The sequence below is a fragment of the Meriones unguiculatus genome, chromosome 4, assembly GCF_030254825.1.
Source record: "Meriones unguiculatus strain TT.TT164.6M chromosome 4, Bangor_MerUng_6.1, whole genome shotgun sequence".
Taxonomy (NCBI): domain Eukaryota; kingdom Metazoa; phylum Chordata; class Mammalia; order Rodentia; family Muridae; genus Meriones; species Meriones unguiculatus.
Window position 1 is genome coordinate 82,809,042 of NC_083352.1, and position 23,183 is coordinate 82,832,224.

At 50.8% G+C, this 23,183-nt stretch overlaps 1 protein-coding gene across 3 annotated transcripts in view; it reads right to left on the reverse strand.

The window, feature by feature from the left end:
* Window positions 1-633: 633 nt before the first annotated feature.
* Window positions 634-23,183, reverse strand: part of Adgrd1 (adhesion G protein-coupled receptor D1) — a 112,938-nt gene continuing 90,388 nt past the window's right edge. For all 3 annotated transcript variants that reach the window (XM_021639838.2, XM_021639841.2, XM_021639840.2), the window contains 7 exons: window positions 16,163-16,229; window positions 15,430-15,496; window positions 6,918-7,009; window positions 4,525-4,651; window positions 4,175-4,216; window positions 3,590-3,682; window positions 634-2,678 (listed from right to left, as the gene is read on the reverse strand). In XM_021639838.2, coding sequence (XP_021495513.2) covers window positions 2,583-2,678; window positions 3,590-3,682; window positions 4,175-4,216; window positions 4,525-4,651; window positions 6,918-7,009; window positions 15,430-15,496; window positions 16,163-16,229 — 584 coding nt within the window. In that variant the 3' untranslated portion in view covers window positions 634-2,582. The remainder of the gene's footprint in view (window positions 2,679-3,589; window positions 3,683-4,174; window positions 4,217-4,524; window positions 4,652-6,917; window positions 7,010-15,429; window positions 15,497-16,162; window positions 16,230-23,183) is intronic.

Genomic DNA, 23,183 nt, shown 5'->3' on the forward strand with positions numbered 1-23,183 from the left:
CAGTCACTCAGCAGCCTTGATCATGAGCATTCAGAGAATGCTCGTCTAGGAGGCTAATGCCATGTTAGGATGCCCAGGTCATCAACAGGCTTCATTTGGTCTCACAGCCATTTTGTCACCTCACACCCTCCCAGGAAAAAAACACAGACATAGTGCATTAAGAGACAGATCAGAGTCACACCTCTTCTGACGTTGTTATGGTTGTTTGATCATTGCTGCTGCCATTAATCTCTTACCGTGACTGTAACTCACAACCCATTGGCCGATGAGTGACTACAGTTCAGCAGGCTGGACCTACAGTAGAGAGAGGCTGGTGGAATCAAACATCCGCTAGGTTGCACATCAGCCAAACCCTCAGGTATTAACTCAACACGAGTCTGCCACCGAGAGCTAATTTTAGCAGAATAAAGCAGCCCTGTGCTGCAGCCAATGAGGAAATGCATTTGGAAGGACTGTTTGACTGCAGCAAACAGCCTAGGAGGACCCAAGCCAGAGATTCCCCTCTGTCGTCCCCTTCCTTCCCAAGCTGGCTGTTTGCCCCGGAATGCTCACACCCACCCCTGTGCTGAAACTTTAGTGACACCACCCTGCTCAGGTGCCACCAACCACAGATTGTGAAGCGCGACACTCTAGTTAAGGACATTAAGAGTTTATTTCATCAAAATCACAACATGTCTTCACTATAGCAGCAACTCATCATGTTCCCTCTGCTGTAAACTACTCACACACACCATTATTTCTAATTTATGTGGGGCCAAATTACACAGAGATAATAAACGATTGTGGGAGCAAAGTAGGTAGCCTATAAATAAACCACACACTTTCACTCACTGGAAATGGGAAGCCGAGATAGGTTTTGCTCTTGACTTTTCTTAGTATGTCAGCTACATAAGAGTGAGTATTACAAAAAGCCAGCAACTGAATCCCATCTGGAACGAAGACACTCCTGGCATGCCTTGCCTTAGTGGGAGCCCAGCATACATGGGAGGGATACAGTGTTCTCACTACTGGGAGCTCAGCAGAGCAGGTCTGACCCTGGGTCACTGGTGTCTGGCTTGAGGAATGGTGAGATGCTGAGCAGTGACCACGCACATTCTATAGACAGGACTTGTCACCAAACAGAGTCTCAGCATGGCCTCACCCTGCATTGGCCAAAGCGGCTGCAGGAGGGTGAGTCACAGGGGCCCATTTGGCTGATAAGATTTAAGTCCTGGCTTGGACAGAACAAAGTCTGTTCCTATGCCCTGGAAGAGATGCATGCAAGGGCCTGTCACTTAGGGGCTGGGATGTGGCTCAGTGTGGAGTGCTTGCCTACCTGTGCCAGGCCCTGGCTCTATTTCATTACAGTGGAGAAAAGAAAAGACAGAAAAATAAAGCCAAAAAGATCCATAGAACTGAATGGAAACATATCCTAAAGCCAAGTAAGTGTGGCTAAGAAGGGGCTCAAGAATGTCATGGGGAGTGAGGGGTTTCCAGTATCTGGGCTACACATGTCACAGGCACAGGTTCCTGCACACTGGTTGGCTCTTCACAGCCTGCTCCATAACTCTCTTGATCCCTACTCACATGAGGACCTTGTTCACAAGCGGTTGTCACGGTGCCTGCACTTCCCAGGGCTGAGTCTGATTCTGTCCATTCACACCAACCCAAGAGCCTCCAGTGGCCACCCTGCCCAGCACCGGGGACTTGCCTCCACAGTGTGGTTGGTCTGGTGTGACACGGGACGAGGGACATCAGATGTCTAAGCTGTCTGGTGCCTCATTGGCTCTTACACTGAGGTGGCACATCTAAGCAATGCGAGAGCAGATCCTAGGGGTAGCTACACCCCCAGAAAACCAGGAGATGCAGGAGAAGGGGGTACCCATCAGGGGAGTGCAGCCCCGGAGGAGGCAGCAATGGACAGTAGAGACGCTCATGTTTGAAAAGGGCATTCTAAGGCTGACTTCAGGTCCAGTGAGGCTCAGCTTACAAGGAACAGACTGAGTCAGTTCCCATGCAGTGGCTCCTTTAGGCTGTCTTCACAAAGCTCCATCTACGAGTTAGTGGGTGACTCCAGACAGGCAAAGGCAGAGACCCCAGAACTGGTTGTACAGCTAGGGGATGTGGTGTCTCAATCAGTGTCCCCTTACAGAGACGACGTGCATTCCAGCTGATGCTGGCCTCATTCTCCCCACATAACTCAGCTTCTTCCATTGACCTTGAGCATCTCTCAAGACTCCAAGTTTCCATCAAGGCTGAGGCTACGCCCTCTTGTATCTGCATCCTTACATCTCATTTACCACAGCCTAGCTGGTACGGTGCTCTGTGCACTGGAAACAAGGGAGGTTCACACTTAGTGTTACCATAAGCTACATTGTGCCCTGGTGCCCACCATGCCAGGGAAGGAGAGCCACGCCATCGCTGGCCACACAACCCTGAGTCAACTTGCAGTGCGAGGCAGGACATTCTACGCAGTCATTGGTAGGGGCTGTTATCCCATGTTGAGGCAGCAGGGAGGAGAGGAACCCATGATGGAGGCAGGGTGTACATTTTTCTTTCTCTGCTTCAGGGAAGGCACTTGTTTTGAATGGCAGCCTCCCTGGTCACACGGCGGATAGGTCCACACGGTGGGCAGAATGGCTGCTCTTATCCCATGGGCTTAACTTGGTAGATACGGTGCCTGGCCGGGTCCCATTGACCTACAAAACATAAAGTGAGGTGTGAAGACAGTTTCGAGGGGTAGAACTCATTTCATGTGAGTGCTTTGGGCCTGGGCCATGTGAGGATCCAGGACCCCACATCTGAGACAGAAGGCTCTGGACACCCAGAGTCCACACCAGAGAGCCCTGTGCAGGTTCCTACTCAACCAAGCCCAGGCTCTTAGCTCATCACCAGTCAGGTGAGCACTCTTCATGGAACATGCCACGTACCAGGGACTTACGGGGCTGTTAGACAAAGCCAGGCTTCATTTTTGTTCTCATGAGCTGTTTATCCCCACAAAGGGGACAGGCAATAGCCATTAGGCAAACAGCTGAGGTGGCAGTTTGACCATGAATCAGTGACATTGGGAAAAAAACAAAAAACAAAAACAAAACAAAACAAAAAAAACCCCACTGGAGCAGTGGTTCTCAACCTGTGGGTCACGACCCCTTTGAGGATCACACATCAGATAGGCTGGATATCAGATATTTACACCATGATTCATAACAGTAGCAAAATTACAGTTATGGAGTAACAATAAGAATAACTTTATGGTTGGGTCACCACAACATGAGAAACTGTATTAAAGGGTCACAGCATTGGGAAGGTTGGGGACCACTGCTCTAGAGCAAGGGGTTAGCAGATACGTAGCCTACGTCACATGCTAGGCCCTTCCAGCAGCCTGGAGAAGAGGGAGCTGTGGGGGCTCTGTGTTTAAACAATGGCTTGCAGTAGCATGCATCCTCTATCAATCAGAAGCTATGTCTACCTGAGAAGCAGGCTTGTAGCCAGGTTGATGGCCATAGTAACCAGATCCTCGAGGATGGTGAGGGGAAGGAGGAAGGCATTTGGAACTGGTTTAGTGAAGCAAAGGCAAGGGCCTCAGGAAGACATGTCATACTGTACTCACGGTGTCTGAACTGAAGGGCTTTGTGTTTGCAGTACGGGCAGAGCTGCTCGTGAGGGACCAGACCTTGGTCTTGTGCTTGAAGGCAGCTCTCACCTTCAAAGGCAAAAGAAAGAGCCTTAGAGGGAACTCCAGAAGTTGACAGAGCAAACTCTCAGGGGTCACTGCCAATACCCTCTAGACCAGTGGTTCTCAACCTTTCCAGCGCTGCCACCCTTTAATACAGTTCTTCATGTTGTGGTGATCCCAACCATAAAATTATCATTGCTACTTCATACCTATAATTTTGCTACCATTATGAATAATAACATAAATATCTAGTTTCCTGATGGTCTCAGGGACCCCTTTGAAAGGCTCATTTTACTCCCAAAGGGGTCATGATCCACAGGTTGAGAACCGCTGTTCTAGAGGCTTGCTATGATGTGAGCCTCAAGCACACAAAGTAAGGGCAGGGCATGAAAGCTGGTACCAATATCCACATCAGAGTGGCTCTTAAACAAAGCCTGACAAGGGATGTATGACCCTGGACAATGCCACCCTTCTCTCTGTGCCCTTATGGAAGTAAAAAGCTACTTGGAATGGACATACCTCTGAGTTCAGGAGACAGTGAAAGAGGAAGATGAAGAGGCCCTGGGAAGGAAGAGAGAGAGCATATCAAAGCCGCACATTGATACAGAGTCCCTCCATCACACATGCACAGTGTGGGCACAGCTCACTGTGGGGAGTTTGCTGTGATCTGGAGCCTGAGGTCCACAGCCCCACTGAAGGGGGATTTTGAGAAGGCTCAATTCAAGGAAGGGCAAAGACCATAACCATCACCACAACTTCTAAGCAGAGGACACCAGGCTCCATCTTAACTGGGCTTTGGTGTTCTTACCCAGCAGGGATGGCGGGAGCCGACAGTGTTGCCTACCTATTGGCCTGCAGGTTCTTCTTACCTGCAAGGAGTTGAGTACAGCAAACATGTACTGAAAGACCAAGGCCCGGTCACTGACAGCAAGCACCCCAAACACCCATGAGGTTCCCAGGATGGGTAGCAACACAGCAACAGCCTTGGCTGTCAACCTGGAACAGAGACAGTGATACTCATGTTGGCAGTGGGCAGGAAAACCAGACCAGGGTGGACACTTGAGGGCATAGAGGACAGTGCCTCCCATGGTGGATCTGCTGGCATCAACCTGCTATTCTAGGGTACACTTATCTCTGAGGCCCCACAGAGGCCAGACAGGGCCAGCACTTGGTAGCATTTCTGCAGGAAGAGGTGGGGGATGAAGGCTCCTCCTGGCTGGGCTCTGGGAGAGGTGGTGGGTAGAAGGTGGTGGTAGGAGTATAGATATGGTGGGCACAGTGGCAGCCTTGGTTCTGCAGATGCCAAGAGATAGGATAGTGAGATAGGAGCGAAAGCCTTGGCTGGGTATGAGAGCTGGAGATGGACCAGTGACCATGACCACTGAAGACTGTAAGTCTGAGGGTAGAGTGAAGAAGAAAAGGCCCCTCGTGGTCTGAGCAGGGGACAGACTTAGGCTCCCCCACCCCTCAGATGGAAGATGAATGGAAATGCCCCTGACCCCCATGAGCCTACTTCCTCACCCAGGTACAGCCTAGAAGGTTCCAGGGGCAGAAAAAGCTCAAGTGAGCTGCCTCTGCTTGTCAAGTTAATTTACAGGGTTTAGAATAATTATCTCATCGATTTGCTGTTGCTTGTTCATAGTTTTTGCTTGACACTCTATTTTTAAAGTCACTTTCAGGTTGCCAGCAGCCCTGACATCCTAACTGTTTCTACAAGGGCCCCCAAGTCACCTGTGTGGGAGTCCTCAGCCTTGATCCTTAGGGTGCAGCCTGCTTACCATTCTCTATGGTCAAGGAGGGCTATGAGTCTTGGGTGCACGAGTCTCAAGAGCAAATCCCACTCTGTTAGGCATAAGGCCTACCCCATAGTCCTACCCCGACCCTCCTGTACAGGAAGAAAAAAGTTCTCTCAGCAAGGACTTTGGCCACTGCTGTTCTGCCTCCAGGAGGGCAGTGTGGATTTGGGCATGAAGCCTATGCAGAGGAGGGGACTACAATATGGGAACTGAGTCCAGGAGACTGTATCTTCATGTATGGGGTATCTTCCAGGCTCAGGACTTCATGGTCACTGTTGCCTCCTTCTGCCATATCCATTTGCCATTGGCAGGCCCCAAAAGATAAACACCAGGAACCCAGGAAGCCTCAAGTGGCATGCCAGCCCCATAGAGTGTGGAGTTCTTCCAAAGACCCCTTCTCCCAAGTGGCAGCCCAGCATGGAACACTCTACTTGCTAGGAAGTTCCCTCACACGACATCCTGTAAGGATCCTGTTACCCCCTTTGCACTGGGGAGGAAGTAAAGGGCAGAGGAGCCCATTGCTGCAGGAACTAGAAGTCATATCTTCCTGTATGGAGACTTCATCACCTTTCCCTCCACCTGTCTCTGTTACTTTGAGAGAAGGGAAAGGGGAGAGGAGTCAGGGCCTGGAGAGGGGACAGAGGATGATTAAACATGTAGACAAGCAGGCAGAAGGATGGGGACAGCGTCATGAGGGCAGAGAAGGACAGAGAGAGGCAGAGAGAAAGAGAGCTCTAGAGAGAGAGGAGTAAGAGAAAGAGTGGGATGGTGGGCAGGTTCTCTTTATCTGGCACACACCTGGTGAGCACCTACTGATGGCAAACTTGAAGCAAGCTATTGGAATTACATTCTTCCCTTTTTCTTTGATTAAAAAATGAGGAGCTAGGAAGGGGTCTCGAGGTGGGGATGAGGGCGTTGGACTGCTTCTCGTGTAAGACAAGTTAAAGTATATAAATGCAGGTTCATTGGAAGCAGCTCTTGGCCACATGCAAGGGGAGATAGATAGATAGATAGATAGATAGATAGATAGATAGATAGATAGATAGATAGATAGATAGAGTGAGTGAGTGAGTGAGTGAGTGAGTGAGTGAGTGAGTGAGTGGGGAATCCCCCACCCTGAAAAGTTCAGGGTAGAGGGCGGAGTATGCCAGCCATGCCCTGCAGCAGGTAGGGACCGAGAGCAAGGAGCTGTTGTTCTAGGTCTGAAGCACAACAGCTGATTCTGGCTACAGAAGTCCCAGGCAGCATCTTCATATGGCCTCCAAGGTTGCATTGAGACCTCAGATTGGATCATCAGGAGTGAGTAATGGAATAAACGAAAGGCTGTCCATGTAGGCTTTGAGGGTGCAGAGCCCGCTGAAGACTCGGGGGCTTCCCATGGGAAGCGCCATTATCTGATTCTCCTGAAGCCTTCAGCAGTATCCATGGGCAGTGCAGTGGGATATGGCCAGCTGGGGTCAACTCACTTGAAGGCACTGGGGTCCCCATGTATCTTGTAGTTCTCGGTGCTGATGTGGGAAATAACCCTTGTCACAGCAACCAGGATAACAATGTTGACCTGCAAGGGAGGAGAAGGAGGGAGGCAATGAGGAGCCAGGCCTACCCACAGGACACCGGGATCTGCCCCACGGTAGCTACTTCTCGTCCAGCAGGAAACAAAGCTGGGGCAGATTCAAGGCAGGGCTCCGGGCTTTGAGCAGTAAGCCTGAGAGACAAGGCAGGGACTCAGTTCTCATTCCACAAGCATCATGGCATGAAGAATGAGTGTGACCTTTGGGGTCAGATGAACCAGCTCAAAGCTCATCTCATGCTTGCTCACTCCGTTTGACCCCAGACACCTCTGTGGGTCCTGGGAATCTCTGCTTCCCACTGAGTGAGAAGGATTGGCTGATGCAAACTAACCAGGGAAAAAGGAGTGAAAAAAAAAAAAAAAAAAAAAACAGCGAAAAAGTCCCATTTGTCCAGTCCACATACAGCAGCTGGCTCTCATCACCCACACACCCGTATGATGTTTGAAAGACATAACAGTGTGTGTAGGAGGGTGTTATCTGTGCCCAGCATTGCCTGTACTCCTAAGTGAGGACCTGCTAGGTAGTTCCCATGCTAGGCCAGCACTCAGGAGACTCAGGCTCTAGCCCAGCTCCTCCTTTACCTAGCAGCTCTCCTGAATCCTAAATATTAAGGGGCAAGGTGGGACTAGCAGGGGGAATGACCCCTCCCCCAGTCTCTTTCTTCTTGAGGGGTCCCCAGTGGGTTGTAAGAGCTATGCTGTGGCCAGAGCCTATTCCCTTAAGTGTTAAAATCTTCAAGATTATCACGAGGCCAGCTACAAGCTTGTGACCTTAGTACTGACTGAGGCTTCACCATCAGTCCTCACAGGGAGGCTGCTGGCCCATCCACCCTGTATACAATCAGACCTGGCAATACTAGAGAGGCCTGCAGCTGAGACCTCCAACACCACAGCTTTCAACAACATGGCTGCATCAGTAGTCCAGGTGGCTGAGCCTCAGGCATCCTGAGACACCGCCCCCCTTCATAGAATGCCTGATTTGGACCCACCCCCTACGTAGAATACCTGATTTGGGGGGGACTTGAGATACTTTCCCCTCTCTGGTTCCAGCTGGTATTTTTCCACTCCAGCCCTCTCCCTCTGCCTCCTCCCGGCTCCCATCAGTCATCCAGAGCCTTTTGTTAAAGGTTTTCAGCTAAGACAATTCTGGGTCTGTGCTACACGGCTCCCAGGAAAACGAGGCACTGTGGGTACCTCGCTTGTTCTGTCTAGACTCGTTTATGCTACCATCAGACATGAACAAAGGCTCAACCGTCACTTTCCCTCGGTGCCTTGTTGCCCTGGGTAACAACAGGGTCTCCCAAGGTCAGAGATGATGGAAGAGGTTAATGCATAACCAGCTAGCAGAGTGTCACGCCGTGTCCAGTAATTCAGCTGCCCTCCAGCCTTCCTACAACTGATGACAGCGGCCGGAAAACCGCATATGACAGGAGCAAGAGGCAGTGGGAGTGGTGGGCCACCGGCTTTCAGACTTAGTTATACTCCAACTTGGACAGCGACAGATGGCAGAGCATTTTGTGTGGTGACCGATTCAAGGAGTGGGGGGGTGTCACCTCTGAACACCGTGGCCACACCTGAGAGCATCCTGCTGTCAGTCATGGAACCCCGGGCTGTGTGCCCCACATCCTACAGAGCACCCACTGTGCCACCGAGAGAGAATGGAGACAGAGCAGCCCTAGGTTACAATGTTACAGACCCTCCTGCCCTCCTGAGATTTAGTAGATTTTCTTGGGGGGGGGGAATGCTTTATCATTTGTATGCCTTTGGTTCGTTTCCAGAGCGCTGGAGTTTTAACAATACAATTCCTCTTGAAATTACCCTGATTTGGCGGGGGTGGGGGGGACGTTTAGAGCGATCCACTTTTCCACTGGCATGCCGCCAGCCTGCCCCTTTTCACTTTGGGAATTTACAGCTTAGCTACCTCATACACCTGCAAAAGCTGTTGGCTGATGATTAGAAGCAAATTGGTTATGCACCGGGGGACTACAGATGTGGACTCTGTAGGTCATACCTATGACACAGCCATGGTCTTCTCGGGGCCTAAAGCCCCGAGGCCCTGTGTCCCCTGGAGGAGACACTACTGGACAATTGGAGGTGTCCAATCTGTAGAAAACGCATGGTGTGGGGAAGAGAGTACCAAGCCTGCCGCTCCCTTGGGGAGTCTTGACACTGGGGGACAGAGTAACAGATGCATGCAAAAACTGTTCATATATTCGGATTTTTTTTCATACATTTCTAAGATTTTTCTCTCAACCATGTCCATTACAAATTTAAAAACCAAATCGCCTAACTACTTTTTAGTTTGGAGTAATTATAAATTAAAAGGAAAATTACTTGAAACTCATTTTCAGTGAACGTGTCAACAGTGCCCTTGGAGGGGTCACAAAGATATTTAACTAGGCTAGGTTAATGACTCAGGGACAGTGACGGGCCTGAGGGAGGGCCAGTGGGCTGCTACCTGTGGAAGAGATTCTGATCTTGTGTGGGGTCAGAGGTCACACTACCCTGCTCCTCATGTGAGCATAGAGGTTATACCATGGTGAGCAGGCCACATGAGCTCATGGTCCCAGCACCTCCTCTGGAAACCATAAAACGTGATTCCATCCCATGCCTCCTCAGATCAAAGACCAGAGACCTAGCCCTGTATTCCCTGGCTTCCTAAACCAAGCTACCAACAGGGCAATGAACTCTTGCTGGAGTGTTTCACAAACATAAAAAATGTGACAGGCAATCACCTCGGGATTTTTTTAAACTGATCTAGTCAGGAAACACAGTGTCCCAACAGCAGCAAAGCTGCTCATATTTCTATCTGTCCCGGCTTGTCACTGTTTTTCTTTTTATAGGTTCTTCTGGGTTTGAAGTATGTCTGGTTTCATTTGGAGGCTTAGGACCAGTCCAACACATCTGTAGCAACTTATCCACATGTCTGTGCTTTTGGATCTGATGCTGCACCAGGACTGTCTGGTAGGCGGTGGCACCGGGAGAGAGTGATCTGGAATCTGTGTACTGAGTCAGGAGCCAGTGGCTTATAAACCACCTAATCTAGAAATTCACAGAAATGCGAAGCAGAGTGTGCCTGGCCCCTTGGCTCCGCGCCGCTGCTCACTCTGCCCACATTCCGGCAGACCTGAAAAGGCCTGGTTTGGTCGTGATGCTATGTGAGGTGACTGTCAGGGGCTTGCATCACTTTGCAGGGTGGGGACAAGCTCCTAAGGGCAAACATCAAAGAGACAATTCCAAGCTGCGTTTCAGAAGAGAAGAATAGAGCTGCACACCAGGCGGCCAACAATAAAGCCCAGAACAGGCCAAAATGACCCAGGAAAAGGTCATGGTGACTTCTCTAGGAGGAAGGAGAGATGGTAGGTGAGGCCTCTGGGGATGGGCCAGGCTCTGCCGCTCTGTCATCTAGGAGTTTATGAAAAAAAAAAAAAAAAGAAATATACACAAGTGTTTTACAAGGAGAAAATTTCTACATCTGCATACACAGGATATATATATATATATATATATATATATATATATATATATATAATCCCCAGTAGTATGTATCTGTGTCCTGTGCCTGTAGCTCTGTATAGGTGTGAATCTCTGGGTCTACAGCTCCATGTAGCATGGATCTATATGCCTAAAGCTCTGTTTATAATGTGTCTATATACCTGTACCTCTATGTAGCCATGAGTCTATGTGCCCATATCTCTGTATATTTGTGACTCTATGTGCCTGTAATTCTGTGTCTGTAGCTACAAATCTATGGGCTCTGTGTCTATATTTGTGGATCTGTGCGTGTAGTTCTGTGTACCTACATATGTATGGACCTCTAGCTCTGTGATCTGTGGACCTATGGTCCTATAGCCTTGTGGATCTGTAGATCTGTGGCATGTCGGTCTACATACCTATATCTCTGTGTAGAGCTTTGTGGATCTGTAGGCCTGCAGCTCTGCCTCTGCATCTACATATTCATGTGTCTATACCTGGCTTCTCAGGGAAGACAAGGATTTTTCAGTACCCAGAGTCTCCTCTGTTTCTCAGACCTGGAGGCACTGTCCTCCTTCTCTGGCTGGGACAGGCACAGACCAAGCCACTGTGGGGCACAGGCTGTAGGATCTCTTTTTTCCTGAACTCTTTCTTCCTGGTTGCATGTACCCGTGTCCAGGCTCTTTGGGCTGACCTGCATTCCCTTGAGATCAAGCTTCCACGGCATAGCCTCATAACATCACTGCATGTTGAGGTGGGGCATCAGAAAAGTGATATAATTAAACTGAGGTCATTTGTATAGTCTGCAATCAAGGAGAGATATGGTCTCACATGGGCAGATGGCAAAGGAAAGAGGAGACCAGGAGAACTGACCTGCTGAGCCTCTGATTTTGGATGTCTGGCTTCTGTGACAATAAGAGAATAGCTTCCTTCATTCAAGCCCCTAGTCTATGTATGGTATTTTCTTGCAAGATCTTGAGCTGACAAAGCCCCAGGGACCTGCTTGTCCATTGGACAGGGCTACATTTAGCACCATTAAGTTGGATGGTGGGTCCTGATGCTGACTGGCTTGGTTCTGGTTTTCTCTTTAGCTCTAGAAAGCCCACCATGGCCTGTTACTGCCATAACCTCCTTCATCTTCAGACCAACCCTTACACGTTCTGACACACACATTCCGCTTTCTAGAATGGCTTTACATGAAAATTGTGCAAGTCAGCTGGGCATGGTGGTGCACACCTTTAATCCCAGCACTCAGGAGGCAGAGGAAGGTGGATCTCTGAGTTCGAGGCCAGTCTAGTCTACAGAGTGAGCTTCAGGACAACCAGAGCGACACAGAGAAACCCTATCTCCAAAAACTGGACTTGGGAAGCAGTTTGCCAGTTAAGGGAATACACTGCTCCTGGAAAGAACCTGAGGCCAGTTCCCAGAACCTACAGCGGGTACCTCATAACTGCCTGAAACTCCACCTCCAGAGAATCCAATGCCTTTAGCCTCCCTGGGCACCTACACTCACACTCACGCGCATAAACCCACGCAGAGACACACACATACCCAGAATGAAAAATCATGAAGATAAAGCTTTAAAACTCCACTAGCCTCACGGAGTGCTCTTAGATGCAGATAGTGTCTTAAGCATGGGGCCGCAATCCCACACTGCCCCCCAGGGAGCCGCCATTCAGGAGTATCCACCCACATTTTCTCATCCATTTCCCACTTGCACGAGAATAAGTGCCCACAGAGAGCTTTTACACAAATGGGGTCAGGCCACGCTTGACATCCAAAACTTGCTTCCTTCATTTGGAAGTAAGCGGGAGAACTCCTGGGTGAATGAGGGCATGGCTCAGGAGGGTACAAACCCCTCCATCGTCTGAGGTGGGGGCCACAAAATGTCTCCCCATGTCTCCCCAGCACCCAGCCTGAGGCCTGGCAGTCAGTAGGACTGGCTACAGCATGCCTTGCAGCTGGGATTGGCCAATTTCTTTTCTTCTTTCTTCTTCTTCTTCTTCTTCTTCTTCTTCTTTTTTTTTTTTTTTTTTTTTTTTTTTTTTTTTTTTTTTTGCCAAGGGCTGGGTAGTAAATACTTTCAGCTCTGAAGGCCGTAGTGTCTGCTGCAGAATATCTTGGAACTGCAGCCTGAACAGCTGCAGACACGTTGTAAATCAGCGGGTGTGGCTGTGGCCCAAACCCCAACCTCAGAGTACGAGTGGTCATGTCTGCAGCACTAGGCCACGCCTGCCCTTTACTGGTGAAGCCTTTAGAGCAGCGGTTCTCAACCTTGCTGACGCTGCGACCCTTTCGTACAGTTCCTCGTGTTGTGGTGACCCCCAACCATAAAATCATTTTTGTTGTTACTTCATAACTAATTTTGCTACTGTTATGAATCGTTGACGTAAATATTCCCATTTTCCAATGTTTTTTGGGGGGACCCTTGTGAAAGGGTCATCAAACCTCAAGGGGTCACAACCCATAGGTTGAGAACCACTGCCGTAGAGGCTGCCCACATCTCCCTCTCAGCTTCTGCCGTACCCTACTTTACAGGAAGGCACCAATGACCCAACATTGTGAGCAACCTGGGAGGGTGTGCAGGCTGTGAGCTTTAACCCTCTGCAGGTGAAGCCGACAGGGGAAGTTATGAGCATCACACGCTGTGGCCAAGGACTTCCGTTCCTGAGGTTAAGAATGCCTGACACGCCGGGAAGGGTGTCAGTGTACTTTAGGTAGCACAACCCCTGGGAATCACACCCAGGGCTACATGAGCCTGGGGCACACAAGGGTGTTGGGTTCTGAAGCCGGAAAGAGAAGGATCTGGGCCTAGCCACCTCCAAACCTGGCTGCCTCTGGCTAGAGTTATGCACAGAACATCTGTACACAGGGGTTCTTCCTGGCCCAAAAGATCCAAAGGGAACAGACCTCCAACACAATCACTTTCCTTCTCAGTGCTGCTGCCCCACAGCCTTCATGCTGATGGCGCCCCCTGAGTCAGGAGGGACTATGGAGGAGTGGGCATCTTTACTGAGAATGTATCCACAGTTTGGCTGGCAAGATGAAGGGTCCTACTAGACCCCAGACAGCAGGAAGACAGCACAAATCTCTTGCCCAAGCCTCTGTGAGGCCCTGAAAACAACGTGTAATGGCAAATGATCCTCCTGTAGGCCTGGGCACAGCACAGCTCTGGCATGGGAAGCTCACAGTACTGCAATATGTTTCAGACTCTACACCTAGAGCTGCTAAGGGGAAGAAAACCAGTGGAGCCCAGACATCCCTCTTTGCAGACATCTCTGGATGGAGCTTGGCTCCACCTCGTCCCTAGTCTAGACCTTATAGACCTCCTTAAAGGTGATTCCCACACTGAATGGGACCCTCTCTAGATACCGTGATTCCCTCCTTGCTGGGTCACAGCTTCCAATTTTTTTGAGGCTCCTTTTTCTCAGGAGGCTATGCAAGTTTGCCCAGGATAGCTGTGGAGCCCTGGGAGCCACAGGCCACCATATTAGGGCACTGACATGTAAACATGGATCCTGGGCTAAGCCTCAGCCAGGACCCCACCCAGCTAGTGACCGAAAAGCTAGCGTGGTTCCCCAGCCCCGCCCTGCCCCTGGGCTTATGGACCCTGCAGAGCATGTTTCCAGTGTGGAAAGGTCCAGCAAGCTCATCACAGTGCAGCTGGGACTACAATGGTCATGCGTATAGCAGGAGCCACATATATAGTGACAGTGCCTGGCCTTCCCGCCCCAAAGGACACTGTGATGACAGTTCACTCTCTGCCCTCAGCAGAGAAGGCACCATTATGCCCATTAGCATGAGGACATCAGAGGAATTTCTATTAAACACAATTAGCAGTTCGGCATCTTCCTCAGTTTCCTTTTTAACTAATTACCAGGGTCTTGCCTTAACCAGCAGTCAATGAATGAGGGTGGTCACACAGATGAGGAAAAGGAGAGGGGAGGGATGGGGCTGTAATCTTTTTGAAGTGCATGTATACATGGAGGGAAAGGGTGGCCCTCAGATATGGTCCAAGACTTCCCAGAGGTCACTCCATCTGGTGAAAGGTGAAGTCTGACATCACCTGAGATGTGAGGACAGTTTTCTCCCTGCTATCAAGGTGGGGCTGGGACACCCCATCTTGGGAGTAGCAAACCAGCCTACTGAAGACCCATGCATAAGGGGTAACCCTTGGGATTGGTCACCAGTGGCCCCCAGGGACCTATGAAGAACCCAACACCCTGCAAAGGTAGTAGAGAAAAGGGTAGGATCCCCAGAACTTCAGTTATGACTCAGTCTAGACAAGAAGTCCTGCCAGGGTGTTGTAGTGGAGGTGGGGGTGGTTCTGGCCCCAATGACTACACAAGTTTGCTCTGTGAACTCCCACATGCCCGCAGCCATGAACATCAACATACAGGCACTGAGGTCATCAGGAGGATGTAGCCATGGTTACGAGAATGCTGTATGGGTCTGGCTGCTTGCTAACCCTGGGTACCTGCCGCAGAGAACAGCCGCAGTGAAGACAGAGTTCCTCAGCCATAGGCAGGTGCCTCACTGAGAGCTGTGTGGCTGATACGTGTAGCTACGCCCCTGACTGTCCTCTCTGTCGCTTGTCTTCACTTTGCCAGACGAATAGTCACTTGCATACGAGGTTTGCAGGAATCCCTCTAATGTGCCAGCCTTGGAGTGCTGGGACTTTCTGAGAATTCTGTACATGTCTCTTGGCCTGAGCTCGGTGGAGGTCCAGGGATACTCCGGACTCAGGGACTTCCTGAGGCTATGGACAACCAAGGCTCAGGACCACTCACCCCCCCCCCCTGGAGGGAAGAGCAAGAATAAAAAATGGACAACAGCATGACGAGGTATCTTGGGGTGTGTCTTCAGGAAGCCTGGCACAGTCCAAACAGCCCGCCCTGACCTATCTGACTCTGCCAATGAATGGGGAGACTTACCACAATCACCAGCAGAGCAGGGCCCACAAAGGCCCAGATGGCACCACTGCCCAGTGACAACCAGCAGCTGGAGAGAGAAAAGCATCACTTGAGCAGCCTTGTCCACCCTCTGCAGAGTGACTTGCCACCCCACAGCCATAATAATGGCAGGGCCCCACCCAGAGGAAGGACTCGTCGGCTCTGGGGGCTGCTATAATACCACTCTTCATCCTGAAGTCATCTCCAGGGAGATCCCGTGACTCTCTTACTTGGAGGGGATTTTCCAGAATTGATGCCCAGGTCAGCCACCTCTGACGAGTCCATAGCCAAAGCCCAGAGTAGGTTTCCACTTTGTTACCAGAATAAACAAAAATCCACACCAGGAACTAGCTTTGGGTCTTTGCAGAGCAAGTTAAATTCTGGCCAGGAAGATGCCTTCAGTGGGGCTTAGAGAGTTGGCTCGCTACCTGCCTGTCTTCTCCGAGCCTGCTGGTCACTATATTCCCCATGAATAAACAGCCCATTGTCTCCTAGCCATCACTCTAACACACCGCCCAGTTTACATTGCTGGTTCTAAGAGCTTAAAGGGATTGCTCTAGCTCCCACTGCCCAGTTCTGGGGGAGCTAGCTGGTGCCCATGCTGTCCTGAGGTGAAAGTGGACATCTGAGATCAACACTGAGGCATCTTTAGTGACCTTCTCTACAGGAGACCTACCAATCACAAGGCATTCTCAGAGGACGCAAGGTCACTCACCTGTCACTTGTCCCGTAGCTGTCCATGGAGGATGACATGGAGATGATGCAGATGAGGAGAGGACACCCTGTGAAGAGAAGGAGATGTCACATGACCTGCCCCATCCCCTCCTGTCCACAAATGGGTGTGTTCAGCTCCTGGTTGGCAATGTACTGGGAACTATGGCTGAACACTGGGCCCAGAGCTAGGCACAAGACCTCACACACGCTCACACTCACACAGCACCTTCTTTTGGTTCTACATAGGAGCTTAGGAGTCGGTCCTAGCCCAGGGCTTAGGGCAGGGTGGCCCATGGTGACAAGGAGGGAGCTTGTTCTCTAGGAGGGCCCTGATTCCTAGCTAGGTGAAGCTGGCCCACGAGAAGCATGTGCGCGCGGTTGAGAACATTTTGTGTGTGTTGATGGGGACGTGCATCCTGGACATTCAGTAGGCAGAGACCCAGGCCTCTGCTGACACCCCACACTCCACAGACTGGCTCCCTAAGAGAGTCCACAGCCACAGCAGAAGGGGACATTCTAGGACCAGCTGTGCTAGACTATCAAATGTGCAATCCCATGCTGCCAGTGTTGCAGCCAGCTTCTCCACGTCTATGGGGCCCGGAAGCTGGCTCCTTTCTGGCTCTCAGGCATGTGACCCATGACTGGCTCAGCAGACCACCAACCCCGACCTCTCAACACCCCCTGGCCAAAGCAATTGATTTAAAGACAGACATGTGACCTGAATGAACCAATAAGACTCCAGCAGGGACTGCTGGTTGACATTGGGAGGAAAAAGGAAATCTCTCCCCATGGGGTTGCAGAGAGGGCAAGGGCATTGGTGGGACAAATGGGGCTTGTGCAGCCACTTTGGCACCACATGGAGTTAAGAAAAGCTCAGGGCACTGCCAGTGAGGACATTTGAAAAAAGGCAAATTTGTTGTGGCCATGGATCAAGGCCTGAATTCTACCACCATCTTTTTGGCTATATGAACCATTAAGCTCCCATAATGTCTAAGCCAGTTTGAGCTGCACTTGTTTTACAAAGCCTCATCGGACTTCTGGAGAAGTGGTGGAAGTGAGGTCTAAGAACAAACTAGAAAAACATTTAGACCAGCAATTCCCACAGCATTCTGTCTCCCTGCCAAGAAAGAACTCCGGGTCAAACTGCTCTTAGAGCCAAGCAGCCCAGAGCAAGCTGACCGCTCTCTGCACTTTAAAAGTTCAGAGGGTTTGTATATATTCAGATGGAAGGCTCCGTAAGGAGGAAGCTGCTGCTGTTCCTTAGCTCAGCTGTGGCATGGGGGTTTCACTCTGAAAACATGGCTGTGCTTCACCCAAACACACCTGAGCTTTCAGGCTGACCCCTCTCAAAGTCTGCGTCTGGCCGCTTAGAATCTTCCACAGGGATCTGGGGACCCTTTGTCTTCTCCACAGAGGGCAAAGAGCCAAAAGAACTGGCTCCATACTCTACCATGAGATCTCTCCAAGGAAGATGTTCGAGAGAAAGGGCTCTAGAGCAGCAGTTCTCAACCTGTGGGTTGTGACCCCTCTAGGGTCACAGGGGTGGCACAGCGGATATCCTGCATGTCAGATATTTACATTATGTTCCTAACAGTAGCAAAATTACAGTTATGAAGTAGCAACAAAATAATTTTATGGATGGGAGGGGTCAGGACAACACGAGGAAATGATTAAAGGGTTGCAGAGTTGGGAAGGCTGAGGACCACCGCTCTAGAAGAAACTATTTCTCAGCTTCCACTAGCTTATGTGAGAGGGCAGCTTAGCTCCACCCTGCGGCTCTGTAGTGCCCCCTAAGGACCGAGAGCTCCATGCCTCCACGTTCTCTCCCGGGATTGTGGTTCACGGGCCTAGCTTCATCTTTTTAAGAAATTCCCCACACAGCCTTGCCTCTGAGGCAGGGACCAGTTTAAAGCCAGATACAGAGGACATCAGGGAGTCTCTGGAGGTGGATGGCCAGCACGGGGAAACGGGAAACAACCCTTGCCATGGACCTGGATCACCCTCAGCCTCCCCTGCAAGTGCCGCTGGACTAGGACAGCTGCTTCTTCATGGTGATTGATTGGTGGGGAAATTAGCAAGGACCCTCTGTTCCCTCCCGGATGCAGTCAGAGCTCAAGCATCAAGAAGACGGGAAGGCATATGGTGGCACACAGTCCCCAGGCTCTGGAAGGCACATCTTTTACGTCAAGCTCTCGCAGTCCACTCAAGATGGAAACACTGCCTCCATCACTTTTGGATGATGGAAGTGAGGGCTGGTCCCAGGTCGTGGCTTTATGCCATCACATAATGACTGATGAGCAGCCGGGAGGACTGCAAGAGGGTAGACAGGCTGTTCAGAAGACAGTGCAGAGCAGAGAGGTAGAATGCCTGAGACACAAGGACACATCAGACCTGCTGTGTAGCCTCAGGGAGCTGGCTGAACCTCTCTGAGCCTCCATGATCTCATTTACAAAATGGAGCCTGTGGAGCGCTCAGCTGGGGCTATTGCAAGGACCACACAGGAGAGGCAGATGAACAGCAAAGCCCTCAGTGTTTGATGCTGATCACTGTCATAACCAGCATCTGGACGCTCAGATTCCCACCTATTCCCAGCAATGTCTCATCTGAAACTGCCTTTCCCGAACCCCAGCACACTGTAGCAATCTCCTGTGGGCCATCTGGAGTCCTTCTGGCCCCGTCACCCATCACATATTCTCTCTGGGTCAAACGCATTCCTCTTAGGGACACGGTGACCTTTCGGAGAGGGTCCAGCCTATCGCTATCCTATAGCTTTGGCCTCGTGAGATCCTGGTGGGGGCCACAGACATATTTGGGGATCTACTTCTGGGGAGTGCTGGCCAGAACCAACAGAGGACCTGGGCATCTCCCATGGAAGTCACTGAGGTCACCTTCCAATGTTTGCTCTTGGTCTGCCTGTGGCAAGTGTGCAGTGTGTACCTCAAGCCTCTTGGGACTTTGTTCTGAGTGGTAGGCGGGGTCTGGTGTGTGCTTTTTATGGACTTGGTACTAAATTCCCAGCACTGGCTCCAGGTGGTGATTTCTCCGCTCTGGGCTCTGGGCTCTTAACCTTTCATCAGCACTGTTCCATAGTGGACAGGTCTTACAAACATGAAATCAGTACTTGTCATTTGTCCTGGCTGGTTTTATGTCAATTTGAGGCAAGCTAGAATCATCAGAGAGGAGGGGAAACTTAGTTAACAAATGTCTCCCTAAGATCTGGCTGTATGGCATTTTCTTAATTAGTGACTGATGAGGGGGGAGGCACAGGCCATTGTGGGTGATGCCATTGCTTAAGCTGGTGGTCCTGGGTTCTTTCTATAAGAAAGCAGGCTGAGCAAGCCATGGGGAGCAAGCCAGTAAGCAGCATCCTCCATGGCTTCTGTCTCAGCTTCTGCCTCCAGGTCCCTGTCCTGTGTGAGTTTCTCCCCTCACAGCTTTTAACGATGAACTGTTATATGGAATTGTGAGGAAAATAAACCCTTTCCTCTCCAAGTTGCTCTCTGGTGTTCAGTCACAGAAATAATAACAATAACTAGAACAGCATCTAACTCTGACCAAAGGTAGGGAGCTGGTTACCACGGCAGCCCTGCCTCGCTGACCCTGACTAGACCGCCCACCGCCCCTCAGAGGCTGAGCTGGCTTCCTCTCAAATGAAAACTAAGAGGAAGGCGGACCTGGAACGGGCTTCAGTGGGGTCTCCCCCCAGATGATGGGGCTTCACAGAAGACATCAAGTTCAACAGACAACACCAAACCTTGTGACATATGTCCTCCATGAGCCGGTGATAAAAATGCAGGCACCGCATTCCCTCCTCTCCCCAGGGACACAACCTGTTTCCCTCACTTCCACAAACCTCTGTACCCAGCTCAGGACGCAGCCGCCAACAAACCTGTAACTGACTCCACGGCTCCCCCAACCCCCACCTCAGCTTCCGAACAGCATTAGATTTCTAAAAGCTTCGATTATGATTAGTGTAGGCTGAAACACTGGCAGCAGGGGGGAGGGGATGTTAGGGGGGCTATGCTTCCCGTGCTCTCTGCTTGCAGCGGGGTCTCCTGTGTCAGCTCCAGCTCCTTCTTCATTAGGGACTGGGGGGTTAAAAACCCCGCTGCCTGCAGACTCTCTTTACTTAGGCCGGAAGCCAACCCTGCCCTGGCTAGATGAAGGACACAGTTCACGGGCTCCTGACGAAATTAATTAAGGGCAGTCTGACGGGAAGATGGATGGAGGCTGCAGGGTCAGAGCTGCCTGGTGTTCTATTTGTAGAGAGCTTGTGTCAGGGCTGCAGACTGAGTTCTGTGAGGACCACGTATGTGGACATCAGAAGACACCTATTGCTGCCACACTGGGAAGCAGGATGCCTCCTCCTTTCGAAAAGGGACTTCTGAATCGTAGGCGATGTCCCTCAGTGTTTTAACACTGCAAATAGCTCATTCTTCAACACTGGCAGATCAAGTACAGTATCCAAGTTTGGAGAGAGTGGATTCTCTGTGTGTGTGTATGTGTGTGCGTGTCTCACACATACACACACACTTCCATCACACACACATTCACAATCCACCACACCCTCACTCACACACTTATCACAAACTCACTCACACAGCCATCCCACACTCACTCACAGCCATCATCACACACTCACTCACATACCCTTCACACCCCCACCTACGCATTCACACACCCATCAACTCAGCCCTGGTCACCTGCCCCCCTCTCTCCGTCTCCATGAAGAGTCTAGAAAGCTGCAGGTAGTCATCTGTGTCGATTTCTAGATCTTTCCTCACAGAGGTCAGAAGTCACGGGAAAGAGCCCTCCTCCAACCTGGGCACTCAGGTGGACATAAGGAGCAGGTCACCCTTGACTGACCCCACTGGAGAGCAGTGGCCCCTCCAGCCTTGTGCCTGCCACACATACATGAAAGCACCCATGTGATGGCCCAGCCTAAGTGGTGAGGCAGACAGGAGCCGTGGGGCCAAGCTGCCAGGCCTGCAGCAGCTGGAGGTAGCCGCCTACCAGCATCCCCGGCTCCACAGGGAATCCCGAGGAAGGTGTCAAGTGTCAACGCCTCCACTTCAGCCTCCAATAAATGGCATTTGCCAACTCCAAGCACACAGTAAACACAGTTAATCTGATGTTTGTATAATGAGGGCTGAGAAAATTAAACCTATTTGAAGGAAGGAGGAAACAAGCAGCAGGTCTTTGATGCCTGGGCCATGGTTTATGACAGTTGTGAAAATGGCGGGTGCCCATTGCAGGAAGTGGGTCCACTGTGCTCACGGAGATTCCTTGGGATGGGTGAGGGTTGACACGGCCAACAAGCCAGAGCAGGACACTGCACAGGTCATGTGCAGGGAGACTATGGATGATGATAAGGATCCAGTTTTTGAAACTTTTGAAGTCCCTGTGAACTTTCCTCAGTGTGAGCAGCAGACTGAGAGAAATGAATTCAAGAGCCTCGTTGAAACCACGGACACGTGAACGGCTTACCTCTTCCTGGCTGGTGACTCGAGTGAGGCTTAGGTATTCCCAGGCCTCAGCTCGGCAGTGGAGAGCTCCGTTCTAACAGCTGTTGACACCTGTGCCGCCTTCCGCCCGCCAACCCCAGTCTCTCTATTCAGGCATGGCAGCCCTCTGGGCCATACCTCAGCTGACTCTAGTAGAAAGGAGCTCTGCAGATCAGAGGCTGCTATCCCTTCCCAGGGCCCTATGAAGAACAGCGTGACACCAGGCGGCTACTGGCTTCTCTCTGCTCCTCCACTCTTTACACTCTGATAGAAAGGGTCAGCCCAGGGCCAGCTTCAAGAAATCCAGACAGTGATGGAAGAATAGGCTGGTGGACAGGTAGCCGAGGGAGGAGGCTCAGAGCCCTGAAGTATCTCATCCTAGACATCAAATCCTCAGCAAAGTTTCCAAGTCACACAAGATAATGTGTGGCCCACACATACACACACACACAAAGCAGCTGAAACACTGCCTAGGAGGGGCCGACGTCATTGATGACCCTGAGAGAACTGAGGCAACCAGCAGAGTGTATCAGTTAGCAGATGAGATTTTTTTTTTTAAAGGAGAAACGGGCACTCTGGAACTGAAAACTAGAGGAGCCAGCAGGGCCCAGGCAGCAGCAGGAGGAGCCGGGAGACTCAAATGCCATGCAGGCTGTGCTTCATGAAGATCAGCGGAAACCGGGGGCAACAAAGTCCCCAGAGAAATGCAGATACCGTAGGACTTCTGGTAGGTACCGGGGAGTGTTAGAGAGGAGGGCAGAGCAGCAAAGCAGGTGTCTGAAGACACCACGGCTGCTTCACCAGTTGATGAGGGCTAGGAAGAATGCCAGGGAATGCAGGAGGGAGGCAGCTGGACATGACTGAGTGCAAAGCCTCAAAGGAAGCGAAAATGCTGAATAACGGGAGGAGAGCAGCCCTTCCCTCCAGGACCTGACAGACTTTGGGGTCAACCGTGGACACAGAGGTAATAAGGGGACACAGAGTACCCCTAGGAAATGCCTCAGAGTCCAGCAGAAATGAAGCCCCTCAGAAATGAAGCAGGGAGGCATTGCTGGGTGAACAACCGACTGAGTATGTGGTCAGAAGGCCAGCTTCACCCGACACAGAAATGGCAGAGAACGCCCCAGGGCGAAAGCTAGGGGCACCAATAGCAAGGACACGCACAGACATGCACATCAGGGCAGGCACAAAGACACATGTACGCACACATACAAAACCACAGAGACACGCCCACACACACATACAGAAATACACACACAGAGATGCATAGACACACAGAAACCCGGATCTACACACGCAACACCGATAAATTATGCAATTATAAGCAGCGGTAGAGTTGAATGCCCCCTCTTTTCTCTCTCTCTCTCAATTGAGTTAAAAAGCAATAATATCAAATGACATTTATAGAGCTGCATTATTAGCCCCATAACAAATAGAAATGTAATAAGCTTCTGAGGCACACAGGAAAGGGAGAGTGACGAGGATGTGTGGGACCATGGTGACAAGGCTGGGTGGCAA